The sequence below is a fragment of the Saccostrea echinata genome, unplaced genomic scaffold (genome assembly GCF_033153115.1).
Source record: "Saccostrea echinata isolate AGI-Se365-2 ecotype Australia unplaced genomic scaffold, CSIRO_AGI_Sech_v1 ptg000027l, whole genome shotgun sequence".
Lineage (NCBI taxonomy): Eukaryota > Metazoa > Mollusca > Bivalvia > Ostreida > Ostreidae > Saccostrea > Saccostrea echinata.
In genome coordinates this window covers 2,900,419-2,921,014 of record NW_026889776.1, presented here as the reverse complement: position 1 = coordinate 2,921,014, position 20,596 = coordinate 2,900,419, and the positions used below count along the sequence as shown (strand labels likewise).

Sequence of the window (20,596 nt, the reverse complement as noted above, 5' to 3'; positions counted from 1 at the left end):
TCTTTATTATTTCCCCTCAAAAGTGGGGACCCTTCATTTGATCAAACTTGATTCCTGTTTACCCAAGAATGCATTGTGCCAAGTTTGGTTGAAATTGGCCCTGTGGCTCTGGAGAAGATGAAAATGTGAAAAGTTTACAACACCACCAACATAAAAAGTGGACAAATTTCAATCTGAAAAGCTCACTTGAGCCTTTGGATCAGATGACCTATTAAAATATTTGAGCACTGAAGACAAAAATAAAATCTAAATCAGTTGACATAACATTTTCTTTTTATTAACCAAGTCACAAAATAGGTGTCAATTAGCAGTCAGCTCTGTGTGTTACAGCAATAATATAATCAATGGTGTTTAAATCTCTCCTCTCTTCCTTCATAATCATGATAGGTGAAGTAATTTATTTTCAGGTATGCCAGAATACTCCCTACAATGATTCCAGGAATCAACATTCTGCCAAACATTTGCCATCTTGTGAAGTTCTTGTTGATATGAATGTCTTTGTGGTATTGAGATGCCTCAAATCTGTAAAATAAGGGGTTCAGTTTTCAAACAATACATTCAATAGTGCTTTCATATAAAAACTACCGGTATATATATGATCCAACTCTAACAGATCTCAAAAATATGTGAAGAAAAAAAATTATGTTTGTAAAACCAAATAAATAACAGGATTCTGAACCAATTCATAATCCCTCTCAACTTTCTGTTCCATTAAATTTCAATACAATCAACCTGATTTGTAAACTCTAGATGGTATCCAGTCCTAACAGTACTATGATTAGAAGCTGACTCCCTCTTTCCCTCTTATAAAACATTATGCTAACTCAGAACTAAGTAATACTATTTTCAAGGGACGTGGATAAAATATACAGGTTGGTTATAGAATATGTCTAGAATTAGGGGATGAAAGATCGTTGATTGACCAATGCTGGAAAGTGGCGAAATTCATCCCCAAAGAGTACAGAAAATCTCGTGCCATAAATTGCACTTTATTTACATTACTGGATCTGTAGCGCTCTTGTCAAAGACTAATATATAAAACCATAATGCTTCAGCTCAGCAGCTATACAGGAGATAACATCAGCGCGACGTTATTACATATAAAATACATTATATTAACAATATTTTTTTTCTGTTGTTGACACGTTTCTCAAAATATAATTTAACAATATTTTAAATCTTAAAAACTATTTTTTTGTGTTTACAAGTTTAAGGAAAAGGGACAAAAAAACTAAGCAGGCGACAAATTTCTATTAAAATGTAGCTGCAGAACTGTAGCTCTCTGCTTGAGAAAATTTGGACAGACAAAGAAGAGAGCTACAGATCCAAGCATTGTAAAAACCTTCGATTTACGCCGCCGCTTTTTTGTCACTCGCTTCGGGTATTATTTCTTGTATTTTATGCTTTCCCCCGCTTTAAAAACAGTATACGATAATTAACCATATATTTTACTTCTATTCTTGATACCTTATTTACCTTTCAATGGTCTCAAACAGACCTTAATGGTTTTGGAATGTCGGTTTAAAAAATTACCATTCCGATGTCCATGTTGGGGGTCATGCAAAAAAAAGTCTTTCAAAAAACATATACTTGCCAAGAAAATGTAAATAAAAAATTCAGGAGATTCAAATGTCATGAAGATACTGTCTACAAAGAATACAATATGTAAAAAGAGATAAATAAATTCGGGCGTGTTATTTCAGGCGTATTATTGGATGACACCAACGTCGACGTCGCCACGTCTGAATGCATTTTTTGAAACTGATACATGTATTCCAAAACCACATACAGCCATCTGGAACCGTTGAAAGGTAAATAAAGTATCGGAATAGGAGTAAAATATATGGTTAATTATCGGATATTATTTTTTAAAGCAGGGGAAAGCAAAAAATACAAGAAATAATACCTGAAGCGAGTGACAAAAAAGCGGTGGTGTAAATCGAAGGTTTTTACAACACTTGGATCTGTAGCTCTCTGCTTTGTCTGTCAGAATTTTTTTAGCAGAGAGCTACAGTGCAGCTAATTAAAATGCTGACAAATTGTAGTGGGCCCTGGTGACGGACTTAGGATTCATTGAACGTAATGTACACAGATGTGATATGCGTTCTATTTAGTGGTTTTATATACAGGTCCAGTACAATCAGTACATTTAGCTACGTAGCTAAAATAACCTACCGCAGCTTTATTTACCTACCTCAGGTAGCTTTATTTAGCTATTTAAAGGCAATTTTTCACAATTTTGTTTCTCATTTTAAAAAGACAAAAAATCGCAAATAAATGACTACTTATATTTACACTAGAGGATATTTAAAGAGCAATCCAAAGCAGAGAAAGTTTTAATATTGCTGCGTTTGAACACTTCTAAGGAAAAGATGTATTCCCATTGTTTGAATAACTGTACACCAACTTGTGTGCGATGAGGTGTGGACAAGTATGATTGCTTCTCATTGTGCTCATGTTAACCAGAACTGGTTTTCTTTGTTATTTCATTCAAGAAGTAACTGTTTGGTCACAAATTAACTGTTGTATATAGCCCCAAAACTTTTAGAACTTTGATTGAAATTGCGCAGAAAAAGACACATCTCCAAGAGTGATTTATTCATGAATTGTTTTCAGCTGAGTTCAAAGTTGAAAATTATCACTGCTTCAAAGTGCAATTTTCTGCACTTTCTGGGAAAAATGCTTATTTAAGAAATAAGTTTGATTTAGTAGCTAAATAAAGCTACTTCAGGTAGGTAAATAAAGCTATGTAGGTAATTTAAGCTACGTAGCTAAATCTAATGATTGTACCAGACCTGATATAAGCCCAGTAACTCCATTTTTTTTTTAATTATAGTAATAAAAACAATGCTTAAGTTCATTACTAAATGTAGCAAACACGAAATAAATAGAAAGAATAATTAAAAGAGTAATGCAATGTGTTTTCCGCTTACGGTGACGGAGTTTGAGTAGTAGGGGATATAACACCGCATCTAATATTAAATTAAATATTACCTAATCCAATGATCCTTTAGTCCCTTTTCTGCTAGTTTCTTTTGATAATCTTGTAGTTCCTGAATGCAATCTTCAACTTTATATGTTTTAACATCCCATGGATCAAATTTAGGAACATTCGGTGTCTTTTTTGGTACTAAACCGCAGATAACCCGAATAGAATCTGCAAAATCGTAGCCCCATTCCAACTTAGGAAAGTTGGGAGCCATTTTGACATTGAAAGTTGAGCTGGAGAATACCGAACCCGACTGGAAATTTTTACCAACCATATGTTTTTTGTTTTGTTTGTTTGTTTGTTTTTGTTTTTGTTTTTTGCAAACTACTTGACAGTTCTGGAAAGTAACCTCATGACCTATAAACCTTTAAGTTAAAGTCATATTTGGCGTATTTTTGATAAGTTCAGACTATCTAAAATTTAAAAGATCTTTCTATTTGTTTTATTACTTTATATAAAAATAGGACTTTCCTGTAAGTTACACAATTTAAATCAATCGCGTTTCATAGATATTAGAAATTTAAATCAACAAGCATTCTGAGAGTATTGCATTACTAGTCCCCTACCGGCAAGTGTAATCTGGTTCCCGTTAAAAATTGAAAATGCCATAATTCCGTCAAAAATCATTGAAGCGGAACGAAATGCAAACTTGATCTATAAGTAATCAAGGTAAAGTCACATACCAAAAATCAGCTCAATATCTGCAAGCGTTTAGAAAAAAATTGCGGAAAACCCTTAAAAATTGAAGAGGTCGTAATTTCGTCAAAAATCAATGAAACGGAACGAAAAGCAAACTTAATCTGTAACTCAGCTCAATATCTGCAAGCGTTTAGGAAAAAGTGCGGAAAACCAAGTGGGACAAACTGTCAGACAGAAAGAGGGACAGACGGACGGACAGACAGCTGGACAGACGGACGGACTCAGAGGAAACCTATAGTCCCCTCCGGTTTCACCGGTAGGGAACTAATAACCGATGTATTTACCGACTCCGCATTTAAATAAATATCAGACACAGTTAAATTTAAAGTCAATTTAATATGATAGAAACGTGGGGATATTCAAGTTCAAAATCGGGGAAAATGTTAATTTGAACGTAAATAACAAATATCATGTATTTGTTCATCTACATTCAATCTCGTATTATTATTTTTTTAGCTCAGAAACGCCATATAATATAGCTCCAACGTTCGAAAGAAAGTTTAATTATAAATCTCATACAAAAAACTACGGAAGGGTGTTAGGGCCACATCAGTATCTTTTAACAAATTATCAATTAGCTATAACAAATTAATAATTCTTAAAACAAGTTGATAATTTGTTATAACAAATGCAGTATCTTTTAATAATTTGTTTTAACAAATTAGCAATTTGTTTTAACAAATTAATAATTTTATTTTAAAATTACTACTTTGTATATAAGTTATAACAAATTAATAATTTTCATATCAATTAAAGTATGTAACAGAAAAGGAGAAGATGTATGCCTGAGCTGGGAATTGAATCCGGGATCCTTGCATCACAAATCAAGTGCTCTAGATACCAACTGTTACCCAGTCCGATGTCCATGGCCCAAACCATTGCATACTCTTGTGGGAGTCTCAAACATCCCCCAACTTATGTGAGATTATAAGGCAAAAAGCAGATCTGTGTTTTACTGTAGCATTAATTTATTAACAGAAAATAAATATAACCAATATTCATAAATGTGTACAAGTAGCTAGCTAGTACGTAACAGCTGGAAGGTAAAATTAAAAGCCTTTAGACTTGAGGGAAAAAAGCTCAGCCAATGATCCAAATCATTAAATGCATTCTTCCATTGTTATTCATGTCATTTGTGGTATAAGGTCATAGTAAATTAAAAAAAACACAAGTTTGTCAACTATTTCCCCCTGTATCTTCCAGAAATATCCAAATCCATTCAAATATTTTATTACCTTGTTCTATTTTACCTTCAAGGCTCTTTTAGAATCCTAATATCTGAAGGATCTGGGCCACTATTAGTGTATTAGTTTACATTGTTTTTCATTCAACAATTTAAATCTGAATCCCCTTAATCCAAGGATACTCTGTGCCAAGTATAGTTGAAATTGGTTCAAATATATAGTTATGCAGACGAAATGTGAAAAGTTTATATCGATAACAATGGCGATAATGGACAAAATTTTGATCAAATCTCAATCGAACCCTTGGCTCAGGTGAACTAAACTTGTAGGACTATTTGATTTTCTAATAAAAAATTAAGAAGTTTTGGTTCTCTCTTATGTAAAAGTCAGAGTGAGTGAGTGTCAAAAACATTTCAAACCAAAATCAGTGTTATCATTAAAAGAGAAAGAGAATTTCACTTTGAACATGTGTTGTTTAACATAAACGTTATATACTTTGTTAGCAGGTGCAACTAGCCCTGAAGTGATATGCAAATGGAAAATTCAATATCAGCAACAAAATTAGCTGCAGAACTGTGGCGTTATGATTTATATTTTAGATTTTGACCATAACGCTATAGGCCCCGTAATGCAAGTATTGTGCAATTTACGGCAAAAGATTTTCTGTGCACGGTTAGGGAGAATTTCTCCACTTTCCAGCGTTGGTCTATCAACTATCTTTTACTCCCTAATTCTAGACACATTCGATAACTTACCGGTATATTTTATCTACCTCCTAACCCTTTATAGTCGTCTCTACAGACCAATAAACTCGCTTGTTTTGATTTTTTTGTCGGATGGCAGAAAGTTTAAAACAAACGAGTGTATTGGTCTGTATTTATGACTATAAAGGGTTAGGAGGTAGATAAAATATACATTTGGTTAGAGAATATGTCTGGAATTAAGGAGTGAAAGGTAGGTAGTTGATTGACCAATGCTGGAAAGTGGAGAAATTCTCGCCAACCGTGCGCAGAAAATTTTGCGCCGCAAATTGCACCATATTTGCATTACGGGATCTGTGGCGTTATGGTCAAAGTCTAAAATATAAATCATAACACTACAGTTCTGCAGCTATCACAAAGTGTGGCTGCCAATGACAACCCCCTCCCCCCAAAAATGTTTATATGTATCTGTTTGAATGAAAGAAAAAGTGAGCAAGCTCATATACCCCACACTCCCCCAAAACTCGACAATGCAACACGTAATGAATGGCACAGTGCATTTTAAATACACAATATAATTCAGAAAGGGGCATTACTTGCAAAGAATCATCACATCAAAACTTCGTGCATACAAGGACATTCAAATCTTTGTATGTTACAAATTTAATTGGGCTTAAGTTTCTAGATGAATAATGGAATTAAAATTTCTTGGTAATATACAAATCTATACATTATGTCTGAAATACCTACAAAGTTTTAGAAAATTCAGTGCAGGAGTTATGCTGACAAATTGTTATTTAAATTCCTCAGTGATTTCGATTTGTTAACGAGTGCAAGTCCATGCCCAGCACATGACAATTTACACATTTAAATAATTGATGGAAACAAAATTATGATGTAGTCATATGAATTAGTTTACATACTGTACTTACGAAATTATTTAAGGCAAAGCACCAATTTGAGGGGGGTGGGGGTAAGAACTATCCAAGATTTTGCGTGTGTGTATGTGTGTTAAATTATTAATATTTTGATCTCAAAATCAATAGGGGTTTTTTGAGGTCATAAAATATTTCACATAAAATTTCATTACAAAAGCTGATTCCAATAGATTTCCTTATTACCTAGCTGGAAAGTTTCTTCAATAATAGGCAAAACTCTTTGGGCAAAAATAATGGAATCGGAATTTCCTGGTAATATGCACACGTACATACTGTGTACTAAATATCTGAAAAGTTTGACCATATATTCTGTGCAGCGGTTTAAGAGGAGTTGCGCTGACAATCTGTTCATCTCTATATTCAAGATATGGGCAAAAATCTAAGTTGAAAAGTGCCTAAATTCCTAGAAAAATAATGGAATCGGAATTTCCTGGTAATATGCACATCTACACATTGTGTCCTAAATATCTGCAAAGTTTGACGCAACTTGTTGCGTGGGGTATAAAAATGATAAAAGTATTTTAAATATTTCCATATAGTTTTTACAATTCATGTAATTTCTCATAATCGACATAGCAGAAAAATAACAAGCTACTGTGGAATTTTTTTTGGGGTGGGGGGTGGGGGGTGGGGGATGTTAATGTCCACGGGTTTTGTGAGTCATACACCCTTATACCCACAAATTTACATCCCAACTAACAATTACCTTGTCAAATATCCTTTTGTTGAATCCTCTGTATATTCAAGTCACTCACAAAATTAATCTGCATGAACCAGTGAAATTAAATTCTAATTGCTTGCTCATGAAAAGTGCCCCCCCCCCCTTCCTTTAAAATAAATGCAAAGTACTCTTATCTGCATTAAAAAAAACAAACAAAAAACCAAAACAAAAAACAAAACAAAACAAATGTTCATTTAGCTCCCATCTTTATGTTTGCCCTTTTGCCCCATCAATGGTTACAATGAAAAACTGTACTAAAACGGCTTTAAAACAAGTCAAAATTGTTTTATATTAATGCAAAGTTTGCATAATTGATTTACATATGCAACATTTTCTTACTTAACAGTATTTTTATTTATGAATTATTATCTATTTAGTTGACTTTTGAACAAGCTTTTAAACATACATAAAAGAACTATTACAATAGAGAAATACCGTAGTTATCATACATTTTTTTATGTCTTATAAAACACTATGCACTCAAATCTTCAATGAACTCCTGTATACTTTTGTCAAGGACGAAATGTGCTCAGTCATTAGGACTAAATGATAATAGAGGGTATCAGCGATCATTTTATCATTTTGATAACTATGTATTGTAAGACATAAGTTTATTTCAAAAGCACAAAATATTATTCAATAACATCTCCATATTTGTTGACTCTTTTTCCTGCAGCAGAAAAAAAGAAATTCAAAAATGTATATTGATTGTAATGTTTGTTATAGAATAATAAATCACATACTTTTTATACATTCTGTTCAGTGAAATAGTAAAGACATACATCTTTTTGATGAATGTGTAAAGTTTATCATTACATGTATTAAATGATGAATCATTCAAAGCTTTTACCTGAATTTGATATTCCTTCTGATGTATTTGACTCTGTGGAAAAAGAAATAAAACATGTAAGAGACTTGATGGCCACAATGCTCACCTGGCTTATATAATGTTTTGAAAAATTATCAATTTGAAAGTACAAGGTACAATAGGGAATCCTTTTTGAGTCTAAAACTAGGAAAAACTGTTTTGTTTGTGACATCATAGTAAAAATTGTAGCAATGATTAGTTAAACAGCTCTATTTTGTAGTCTTCATATTTTATATTTTTTTTAGGATAAATCATAAACTCCTGAAATTATCTTAAAATTTTGGGGCAAAATTCAATGCTCACCATACCTACTTCTTTGAGAATAAACAATGCTGCAGTATGCTATCATATTTACCCTAAAAATTAGATATGACCCAGTCAGCAAATTTCCAGTTTAAAGTATTTAAGGGTGGGGTTGAAAGAATGAGATTACCCCTTTCTTTTTATCGACATTTGTGAGAGAAATCAAATAAGAATTTCCTGTTAACATGCACATCTACACATTATGTCCTATTAACAACAAAGTTTCAAGAAATTCTGTTCAGCGATTTCAGAGGAGTTGCATTGACAAGAACATGACTGACAGACTGATGGACAGGTCAAAAACATTATACCCTCCACAGCTTGTTGAGTGGGGTATGAAAAAAATTAATGTGAACAATTACTGTAATTTTAAAATTTAAAAATGTTTCTTTGATAACAGATTTTTTACCCACTTGATATTATTATCTTAGTCACTATGTTTAATAAATGTACAGTCTCCTTGAATAAATCCTTGTATTTTTATAATTATATTTTTTCCTATTTTTCCCCCCACTAACTAACCTGTTCAGTCATCTGGAAAATGTGGATCAAATTGACCATCTAAAGCAAGTTCTGGTATTAAGCATCCCTATACGCCTCATCATTGCAACTTTGGGACCTGCTCCAAAAACTTAAGCCTATTTACTCAACTGGAAAATATAAGTCATACCAAGCATCTGAAGCATGTCTGGTAGTATGCATCCTTAAATACATCATCCATGCAAGCTTGGTCCAGATAAGGCTTATAATAACTGGGGAATGGACCCTCTCCAAAAAACTCTCTGTTAAATCATCAGGAAATTTAAATGTAAGCTTTTAAACTCTAAGGTGCAAGATATGTTCCATGTTTTTTTTTCCAATTTAAAATCAAACTGGTGTCAATCAATACTGCATTTTGAAGCCCTTTAACCTAACTATTAATTTGATGGACAAACCTTCTTTCATTTTCCTTCTGTTTCTTTTCATTCTTTTTTCCATTAATCCTTCCTCTTCATTGGCCAATTGATCAGTTTCTAAAAAAATGAAGAAAAAAAAATTCTTCAAAGTACCACTACCGGTAATTTACAGAATGGTACATTACAGGAAAGTACTCCCAATCTTATAATAAAAAAATAATTTTTCAAATCTTCAACAAAATGTATATCAAAATAGCTTTACTTTCAAGGGTCCCAACTCAAAATATACTTAAAAAATATTTTATATACCTTGATTTGAAGCCCCAAATAAAAATGTTGAACCTTGGTTTGTCTGAGTGTCATTCTCAACATCTGTCTTTGTTTCCATCCTTTCTACAAATTTGGGTATTTTCGGAGTCTCTATTTTATCTGCTGGAATATGCTCCCAATCCTGCTCCATCATTTCATTGAATTCTGACCTATTTAATGAAAATTTTCATTCAGTTGTTACTGGAAATGATCTGGTATGCATAAATTTGAGCATTTATATCTCCTATTTCAGAGCTATTTCAGAGAAGAGGAAAATGTTCTAATTAAAATTTATGAATTCAGTTATTACTAGAAATGAGCTGATACGCATAGATATAGATATGAGCATTTATATCTCCTATTTCAGAGCTATTTCAGAGAAGAGGAAAATGTTCTAATTAAAATTTATGAATTCAGTTATTACTAGAAATGAGCTGATACGCATAGATATAGATATGAGCATTTATATCTCCTATTTCAGAGCTATTTCAGAGAAGAGGAAAATGTTCTAATTAAAATTTATGAATTCAGTTATTACTAGAAATGAGCTGATACGCATAGATATAGATATGAGCATTTATATCTCCTATTTCAGAGCTATTTCAGAGAAGAGGAAAGTGTTCTAATTAAAATTTATGAATTCAGTTGTTACTAGAAATGAGCTGATACGCATAGATATAGATATGAGCATTTATATCTTGTATTTCAGAGTTATTTCAGAGAAAAGGATGAAAATGTTCTAATTAAAGTTTATGAATGACACACAAATCAATGAATGGGAGCCAAAAAGAATGGGTCACCTGAGTGTCACAGATGTACTAAAAATTACGGCTGTGTATCGTTAGGAAAAAGAATATCACGATGCATCACAAAATTTCAGAAATCGTGATATATCAAGTGTTACAACTATTTTTTTGATTTTTTAGAGAGGAAAATGTAGATTTCAGCTCTTTTTTTTCAACAAACTGACTCTAATAGTCTCTCAAATACCGATACATTGAAGCTAAGAACAAAATTAAAATAAAATAAAGATAAAACCTTTTCTAAACTAAACTATAATTCATATTCCATGGGATAATTAACAAGTACCATCAGATGTTTACACAAAAACTCCAATTTTAAAACTAAAATGTGCACATTATTTACTTCCAAAAAGTATCAATACTTCATTTTCTGTATTGCTGTATTATACATGTATCTTACCCTCTGCATTACATGAATGTATTATTACATCCCTACTAATCCAGTTGTCTAGATTTATGTCGATGTAGTCTACAAGCGTATCAAGTTTTCACGAAATCATATCAAAACTGTAGGAGGAGTACCAATTCAAAAAAATTCAAGAGTATATTAAATATTCAAATTTTAATAACTATGACAACACAGAAAAATATGAAATTGATACAGATATACATTGTATGTATCCTTTTATATAGTGTTCATGTGCATCAAAATTTATCGAAATGTTGCCCAAAATTGCACATTTATACTAAATTAAACAGATTATACTTTTAAGTTACATGTACCCTTGAAATAGCATTTTTGAAATTAAAAATAAGTAGATAGAATTATTGTATAAATTTTGTGTCATCACTCATGATTTTCATAAAATTGTCCAGAAAAATTTGAAGAACCATGATTTAACATTGTAACAAGAGGCCCAGGGGCCACATTGCTCACCTGAGCACGGTGGCTAAGAAAAAAGCAAAAATCAATTTAGCATTGTAATGCTTAAATGCATAAGTGGTCCCGACTTACCCCTAAAAGGGAGGGGGTATGATTTGATTAAAATTGAATCTACACTAACTAAGGATGCTTACATATTTTTTTGACTGTCTTTTTTCCTACAAGTTTAAACTTTCTTTGTGGCCCCTACCTACCCCTGAGGGTCATAATTTGATCAAACTTAAATCTATACTATCTGAGGATGCTTCTAAATAAATATGACCAATCATGGCCTTGCTGTTCTTGAGAAGATTTTTTAAGATTTCTCCTATATATTCCTGTGTAAAACTTTGATCACCCACTGTGGCCCCACCCTACCCCTGGGGGTCATGATTTGAACAAATTTGAATCTACACTGCCTGAGGATGCTTCCACATAAGTTTCATATTTTCTAACACAGTGGTTCTTGAGAAGAAGATTTTTGAAAAATGCCATAAATTTTTCATGAATACACAATTATCTCCCCTTGGAAGAAGGCGTGGCCCTTCATTTGAACAAATTTGAATCCCCTTCACCCAAGGATACTCTGTGCCAAGTTTGGTTGAAATTGGCCCAGTAGTTCTGGAGAAGAAGATGAAAATGTGAAAAGTTTACACACGCCAACGACAGACAACGGACAAATTTTGATCAGAAAAGCTGAGTAACTTTGGCCTTGCTGTTTTTCACCTGGTCCCCCCCCCCTTGTAGTACTTATTGTGGCCCCACCCTACCCCTAGGGGTCATGATTTGAACAATTTAGAATCTACACTACCCCAGGATGCTTCCACATAAGTTTCAGCTTTTCTGGCCCAGTGGTTCTTGAGAAGAAGGTTTTTAAAGATTTTTTTTCTGCATATTTCAATGTAAAACTTGGATTCCCTATTGTGGCCCCGCCTTCCCCCTGGCGTCATGATTTGAATAATGTAGAATCTACACTACCCCAGGATGTTTCCACATAAGTTTCAGCTTTCCTGGCCCATTGGTTCTAGAGAAGAAGATTTTTACTACATATTTCAATGTAAAACTTGGATTTCTTATTGCACCCCCCCTCCCCCGGTCATGATTTGAACAATTTAGAATCTACACTACCCCAGGATGCTTCCACATTAGTTTCAGCTTTTCTGGCCCAGTGTTTCTGGAGAAGAAAATTTTTAAAGATTTTTACTACATATTTCAATGTAAAACTTGGATTCCCTATAGTGACCCCACCCTACCCCTGGGGGTCATGATTTGAACAATTTATAATCTACATTACCCCAGGATGCTTCAACATAAGTTTCAGCTTTTCTGGCCCAGTGGTTCTTGAGAAGAAGATTTTAAAGATTTTTACTACATATTTCAATGTAAAACTTGGATTCCCTTTTGTGGCCTGACCTACCCCCAGGGGTCATGATTTGAAAAATTTAAAATCTACATTATCCCAGGATGCTTCCACATAAGTTTCAGCCTTTCTGGCCCAGTGGTTCTTGAGAAGAAGATTTTTTAATGACCCCAACCCAATTTCTGTCTTTTCTTGATTATCTCCCTTTTGAAGGGGACTTGGTCCTTCATTTTAATTTAAATTCCCCTTCACCCAAGGATGCTTTGTACCAAGTTTGTTTAAAATTGGCCCAGTGGTTCTTGAGAAGAAGTTGAAAATGTGAAAAGTTTACAGACGGACGGACGGACGACAGACAATGGGTGATCAGAAAAGCTCACTTGAGCTTTCAGCTCAGGTGAGCTAAAAAGTCATCAGTTTCTGGCAGTAGAATTCTTAGTCTATGAAAGCATACCTGATTATTTCATATGGTTGCAGCCATACTGAGTGTTAAGATGATTCTTATTTAAACTTGAACTCATACAATGCCATACAACTACTTACAAGTTTTTCTTCTGCATCATGTCTATTTTGCCCAGTACATGCTGCCTTGTAATGTTGTGCCTCTCCAACTGCTGGGACCAAAGTTTTTGGGTAGGTGTGAAAGCAAATCCTAAGAAGAGTCCACCAACTGCACAAACTACAATGAAAATTACACACTTTTCTCTACTCTGGAAAAAAATCCAATAATATTCAAAAATCAAAATGCTACATACATGTACAACTAACAACAATTACAATCATACTTACAGATACATTTTCCAAGTCCAACTATTCCTCCTTTACTCCCTAAAGATCAAAGTAAAAAAGCTTTTGCTATTACTGTCATTGATACCAAAGTATTGAGTTGTTGAAAAAAAAACCCACTAATCATCCAAAAAATCACATTTCCTTAAATTCAACACTGACAATCCTGACAAAATATTTCAAAGTGAACATTCTTTTTTACAATGAATAACCAAATATAATTTGTACCTTTTTTTTAGGAATAAATAAGAGAAGTTATTAACATTTATTTCTTGTCTGTCTGATTTTTATTTTGTTCCTTTGTCAGCTTGTGTAGAAAGCAGGAGGCCCATTGGCAACAATGTTCACCTGAGTCACTTTGACCCTCAGATTTTTATGCCCCCAGATCAAAAGATCCAGGGGGTATATTGTTTTTGTCCTGTCTGTCTGTTTGTCTGTTGTCAACTTTAACCTAGCCCATAACTATTGCACTGTCAAGGGTAAGGCTTTAATGTTTGACATGAGTGTTCATTATGACAAGACCTTTTCATTGGTACAGAAATTTTTGATCATGTGACCTCAACTGTGACCTTCGACCTACATTTGAAAAACTTTAACATTGGCCATAACTATTGCACTGTAGTCTACGTCCCACTCCAGAATTGTGTTACCATCGGGGGCATAGTGTTTCACAAACACATCTTGTTTTTTTTAAATTCCCTCTTAAATTTCATAAATATTTTGTCTCCATGTTGTGGACCAAAATCTAGACTTAAAGGAGTTACAATTTATTCAAAGTTAAATCAACACAACATTAGGATGCTTCAATATCAATGATTGAGATGACTGAAGATTGTTTTTCATGCATTATGTGAAATTTGAATCTCTCATTTCCACTTACCTTTAACCCCAGGGCTCATAATTTTATAAAAGAATCTTCTCTACACATTTCATGTATGTTTTGCTTACATGTATTAATAAGATTTAGTGTGATCTTGCAACTCTTTTTATGTACTCCCTTGTAAAACTCTGATCCCCTACTGTAGTCTAAAACTATTCTCAAGGGCACTGATCTGAACAAACTTGAATCTAAACTGTCAGGCTCTCATTAATGCAAGAATCTGCATAATATAAGCAGCAATATTATCATTTATTTACTTATGAATGCTTGCATATATCAGTAAGCCTTATCAAAGCCTTGCTTATCATTAGAGAAAAAATTTAAAATATTTTTTCCTATATACATGTACATGTATACCTATTTAAACATTAATCAACTATTGTGGCCCCATCCTATGCCCAGGGGGTCACCCAAGGATGCTTTGTGGCAAATTTGGTTGAAATTGGCCCAGTGGCTCTTGAAAGGAATTCAAAAATGTGAAAAGTCAGTTTACAGGCAACAGATGGAAGCTGGAAACCCTTTGATCAGATAAGCTCACTTGAGTCTCGGTTCTGGTGAGCTAAAAATATAACTGCTTACTCATTGTGTCAGAAGAACGAAAAATGTCTCTTGCGCTGGAAATTCTATTGACAATGATTTGTAAGGTATGATCATCAAATCTGGCAGTTAAAGCCATCATAATATGTACTCCAAAAAGTTATCACAATGGAAAATACCTAGCTTCTTATGGTCTAGTATACAATTCACTTAGATTTAATTTAGATTTCAGACAATATGATTTAATTCATGTTTTATGTATATTTTTTTATCTTTACACAAGCATGTATATATTTTAAATACTTAAAATCATAATGACAAAAAAGGAAAAGCAACTTACTATATCGATAAACTGCATACATGGCAAAGGAGCTGGGTACAGCTGCAAAATATGTTGCACATATTACAGTCCTTAATACTTAATATGTGCCTATCAAGAACAATCAAAGAAAGTTCAAACATATAGCATATGTGGTCCGAGGATTTTTGACAGAGTTATCCCTCTTGAACTTAGAAAAAATAAGAATTTTTCAGTTTCCGCTCTCTAACTTTTATAGAGACGTTTTTATAACATTGAAATTGCATATGCAGGTATTTTACTAGAAAATACAGGTCAAGTTCGAATTTGGTCATGGTCGGATGATTTTCGACAGAGTTATCCCTCTTGAACTAGAAATTTTCAGTTTACATTCTCTAACTTTTTTAGGGATATATGTACATATTTATACGGTTGAAATTGCGCATGCAGGAATTTTACCAGAAAATACAGCTCAAGTTTGAACTTGGTCATTGTCCGATGATTTTTGACAGAGTTATCCCTCTTGAACTTAGAAAAAATGAGAAATTTTAGTTTCTGCTCTCTAACTTTCGTAGGGATGAATGTACAAGGTTGAAATTGCATATGCAGGTAAATAGAGGTCAAGTTCGGATACAAATTTTATAACTAAATATGGCATTTGAAATTTTGTCTGCCTGTGTGCTCATTATGCAAGTACATTCTATATAACTCAATATTTCACTGGTATGGTTATTACTGTTAAAAAATTGACAATAAATATATATGTATTCATTAAAGCTGGGCAATAATACCCATATTCAGGTTACTAGTATATTGTAGTATGTTGGCAAAACAATCGTATTGCAATTACGTTTTTGTAATACTGATATACCTGCAAAATGCATGGACTCAGGAATTCTACCATAATCATGATAATATTTAAAGAAAAGTTGTCAGAAAGGTTTGCGACTATGCCAAACAGTAAGACAAAGGTTGTTGTATGGGTGTATTTAGTTGCATAACTGTAATTCAGTCAAAAAGATTTATTTTACTGGTTATTTATCATATGTTAATATGTACATTCTACATGTAAAAGGAAGTTAATAAGAATATACAATTTAAATTTTTTGTTGTAAATATTGCAATACATATCGCAAAAGTTAAAAATATTGCAATATATCATAATATGAAAACTCAAGCGAATACGCAGCCCTATAGTTTCCATATCAACTTACCTCTGAAGAAAACGCCTTTAGAAAACTCTACTTTGAAATCTCTTATTGTCTGCATCTCCTCAGGTGTGATATCACCTTTCTTAACTTTGTCAAACAAGAACTGTAACAATTGATATAGTTCTTTTTAAATATTAAAATCATAAAAACATAATTTGAGAATTTTACACTGACAAAACTTGTGTCAAATAAATGCCATTTTGTGCAGCTGCTGGACTTCAAATCTGCTAAAATAAACAGAGTTTTCAGAAAGCTCCATATAAACTATTACAGAGACAGAAATTTGAAAACTCATTGTTATCTGTTGCTATCAAAAGATATGCTTGAACTGAGGCAGCTGCAGATCTGTAGCTCACTGGGCCTCATTTATAAAAGAACTTATGAGAAAGCCTAATATATACCGGTATATGTCTGAAGTACTGGCTCCATTTAGCAAACTGTGCCTAAAAATATGACTCCTATTTAGGAATCTGTTTTTAGTCTCAGTTTTTTTACTTCCGATAACTCCAATTTTGGACTCTGATTAGACTTACCATAGAGCTTTGAATTCATTTCCTTGCTTTCAAAAAAGAACATATTTATTGCACACAAAAAACTGCATGAGTTGAGAATTATTTCTCCATATTTTAAAGCTACCATCTTAAACTGTTACTAACCCTGTGTCCCTAACATTTTTATAACTACAACAAAATGTTCCCAACTGTTTTAGTAGCTCTCCTGGGTCTGAAATTAAGACCATAAAAAATCACTTGTTGCTAGAGGCACACTGTCATTCTGAAGTGTCACAGAACCAGAAGGGACCAGTAAACATTTGTTGGAAATGCTATTTATAGCTACTTTAAGAAGTTTAATATAGCCACTAAACCTTACTTATTTCTCAAATGAGCATATTTTTTTTTCATAGCCATCCCTCGCAGCACACAATGGTTTGGGCCGTGGATATCAGCCTGGGTCATATAAAGCTCAGTCAGTAGAGCTGGAGATGCAGGGGTGCTGGGATCGATTCCCAGTCCAGACATACATTTTCTCCTTTTCTGTTACAGAGTACAGTGTCAAAACTATCTTTGCTCAATCTGGACTGTTTTTAACTGTTTAAAAAGTACTTGAATTTTTTTGTCTATTTTTTTAAAAAGCAAACTTGTGAAACTTGCATTAAAATAGCTAAATCAAGCTGCTTCAAGAAGCCTTATTTCCCTTGACTGTAGCTAAAGCTGCGTATGTAATATTCTAGCTACGTATTTTAATGTACTGGATTGTACCGGACCTGGTAGTGGTAAGACGCTCAAACAACTTTGCATATTTATCCGTTTTGCAAACGACATTTACCTTTGCGTACGCTTGTTGTCGTTTCTGTGTAGATTCTGCCATTTTTAAAATTGTTTCTGGATCCTTCCCTGTGCCTGTGGCTGTGCCTGTGTTGTGTGTGTCCTCTGCGAGCACCGAATGTTTATTATGAAATAAACTTTTGGATCTTGAGCCCGATCGTTTTATTTTCCACTAAGATTAGGAATACATGAAAATATATTTTTAGCAATTAGTTAAATCCCAAAAATTTAAATGTGTCATAAATCACAACAATATTGATGAAATATTTCAAAGTCATGGTTTACATGTCTAAACTTAACCTATGATTTTTTTCAGAGGTTGCTTTGATGGAAATAAAATTATCAGTATGTATGGACACACCCGCCCCATGGAATACGGTATATGACAACTTGACTTGCTCGAGTCTATTATTTTAAATTCTCTTTAAAAAATATTCTTATAATCCCAAACATAAAGTCTCTCTGTTTGATAACATTGAAGATTAGCAGTCTATATAGAGAGCTGACATTCACAGTTAAAAAAATTGAAGAAAAACAAGAGGCCCATGGCCCACATCGCTCACCTGAGTAACTTTGGCCATGCTGTTCTTTATGATTTCCCCCTTGTAATACCTATTGCGGCCCCGCCCTACCCCGGGGGTCATAATTTGAACAATTTAGAATCTACTCTACTTGAGGATGCTTCCACATAAGTTTCAGCTTTTCTGGTCAAGTGGTTTTTGAGAAGAAGATTTTTAAAGATTTTTCTTACCTATTTCAAAGTAAAACTTGGATTCCCTATTGTGGCCCTGCCCTACCCCCGGGGTCATGATTTGAACAATTTAGAATCTACACTATCTGAGGATGCTTCCACATAAGTTTCAGATTTTCTGGCCCAGTGGTTCTTGAGAAGAAGATTTTTAAAGATTTCTCCTATATTTTTCAATGTAAAACTTGGATTCCCTATTGTTGCCCTATCCTACCCCTGGGAGTCATGATTTGAACAATTTAGAATCTTCACTACCCCAGGATGCTTCCACACAAGTTTCAGCATTTCTGTTCCAGTGGTTCTTGAGAAGATTTTTAAAGATTTTTCCCATATAATTCCTTAACAATTTAGAATCTACACTATCCGAGGATGCTTCCACATAATTTTCAGATTTTCTGGCCCAGTGGTTCTTGAGAAGATTTTTATAAATTTTTCCTATATATTTCAATGTAAAACTTGGATTCCCTATATATTGTGGCCCTGCCCTACTCCTGAGGGTCATGATATGAACAATTTAGAATCAAAGCAACCCAAAGATGCTTCCACACAAGTTTCAGCTTCGCCATACCCCCCGTGGTCATGATTTGAACAATTTAGAATCTACACTATCTGAGGATACTTCCACATAAGTTTCAGTTTTTCTGGCCCAGTTGTTCTCCAGAAGATTTTAAAATATTTTTCTTATGTATTTCAATGTAAAACTTGGATTCCCTTTGTGGCCCTGCCCTATCCCCCGGGGTCATGATTTGAACAATTTAGAATCTACACTATCTGAGGATGCTTTCACATAAGTTTCAGATTTTCTGGCCCAGTGGTTCTTGAGAAGAAGATTTTTAAAGATTTCTTCTATATATTTCAATGTAAAACTTGGATTCCCTATTGTGGCCCTGCTCTTCCCCAGAGGGTCATGATTTGAACAATTTAGAATCTTCACTACCCGAGGATGCTTCCACACAAGTTTCAGCTTTTCTGGCCCAGTGGTTCTTAAGAAGAAGATTTTTAAAGATTTTTCCCATATATTTCAATGTAAAACTTGGATTCCCTTTTGTGGCCCCACCCTACCCCTGGGGGTCCTGATTTGAACAATTTAGAATCTACACTATCCCAGAATGCTTCCTTGTAAGTTTCAGCTTTTTTTGCCTAGTGGTTCTTGAAAAGAAGATTTTTTATTGACCCCACCCTATTTTTGTCTTTTATTGATTTTATCCCCTTGTAAGGGGACTTGGCCCTTCATTTTTAACATCAATTCTCTGTAAGGACCAAAATTTTACTGTAGGGCTGTGGCACACACCATGAGCGATTTTCATGAAACTTTTTCAGGTGGTTAATGCCCATACATTATGACATAATCAACATTCAAAATTAAGGTTACTACCTTGGTTGCCATGGTAACGGGCTAATATAGATTTTTGCCCCATTTACTCTCAATTCAAGCATAAAAATGCTATATACTTGATTTCATGTGGTTTAATCATCTTTATTATTTTGAGATAATTCATACATTACATGAATAGAACAAGTGAAGCACTATATAACACAATTAAAAAAAAATCTACAAGTCACTGCAAATTCTTCAATTGATGGCTCAAAGATGACCAAATTCTTACATTTTGAAAATGGTCGTTTTTACCCTATATTTCAGGAAGTCTTTCAAGAAATGCAGGCAATTCAAGAAAAAATCACCTGAAATTTTAGAAACACCATAATAATATTAGTTAATTTTTATGAAAAGTAGAGTGGGGATTTTTTTCGTTTTTGGTACTTTTAACTTCGAAAATTGGCATTTTGCCAAATAATATTTTGTTCAAAATGTTACTAGACTCTGGTTGTTTTATAAAATTTCTTTTCCAAACATTTTTCTCACGAATAGATAAGACAAACGGAATGATAAGTAAATATTATTAAAGATAATAAATAAGATAAAACAAAATTAAATGAATTATTATTGTTTCTCTATGATCCTTTACAAAGGGCAGGTAACTCAAAATCTAAAGAAAATTAGCCATTCAACTTTTCACTGGAACTTATTTCAGTAAACAACAATGTTTTCAAATACTGCATAAAAAATGGAAAAAGATAATGGATAAAAACTCTAATGATACTTTTCAACCAAAAAAATAAATAAATAATAAATTATTACTAATTTTCATGCATAGGTAGGTAGATATTAATTTAGCAGGT

General features: G+C 33.4%; 2 protein-coding genes across 2 annotated transcripts; both read right to left on the bottom strand.

Annotated features, from left to right (window-relative positions):
• Positions 1-251: 251 nt before the first annotated feature.
• On the bottom strand, positions 252-3,237 carry LOC133193308 (uncharacterized). Its single transcript, XM_061329257.1, has 2 exons — positions 2,995-3,237; positions 252-522 (listed from the first exon to the last, which is right to left on the bottom strand). Exons 1-2 carry the CDS (start codon positions 3,201-3,203, stop codon positions 342-344), a joined length of 390 nt encoding a protein of 129 aa, XP_061185241.1. The 5' UTR covers positions 3,204-3,237; the 3' UTR covers positions 252-341.
• Positions 3,238-7,427: 4,190 nt separating this feature from the next.
• LOC133193309 (uncharacterized) lies at positions 7,428-17,758 on the bottom strand. The gene is made up of 9 exons (XM_061329258.1): positions 17,669-17,758; positions 16,346-16,445; positions 15,174-15,215; positions 13,420-13,458; positions 13,174-13,309; positions 9,609-9,778; positions 9,339-9,416; positions 8,083-8,115; positions 7,428-7,902 (listed from the first exon to the last, which is right to left on the bottom strand). Exons 1-9 carry the CDS (start codon positions 17,708-17,710, stop codon positions 7,865-7,867), a joined length of 678 nt encoding a protein of 225 aa, XP_061185242.1. The 5' UTR covers positions 17,711-17,758; the 3' UTR covers positions 7,428-7,864.
• Between the last annotated feature and the right edge of the window lie 2,838 nt (positions 17,759-20,596).

Excerpts from the sequence above, each read along its gene's own strand:
- LOC133193308 (XM_061329257.1), bottom strand. The coding sequence starts at position 3,203 with ATGGCTCCCAACTTTCCTAAGTTGGAATGGGGCTACGATTTTGCAGAT. Across the intron at positions 523-2,994 it reads CTAAAGGATCATTGGATTAG|ATTTGAGGCATCTCAATACC; the intron begins GTAATATTTAAT and ends CTTATTTTACAG.
- LOC133193309 (XM_061329258.1), bottom strand. The coding sequence starts at position 17,710 with ATGGCAGAATCTACACAGAAACGACAACAAGCGTACGCAAAG. Across the intron at positions 16,446-17,668 it reads GACAACAAGCGTACGCAAAG|TTCTTGTTTGACAAAGTTAA; the intron begins GTAAATGTCGTT and ends CAATTGTTACAG. Across the intron at positions 13,459-15,173 it reads GTATGCAGTTTATCGATATA|GGAGTAAAGGAGGAATAGTT; the intron begins GTAAGTTGCTTT and ends TTTGATCTTTAG.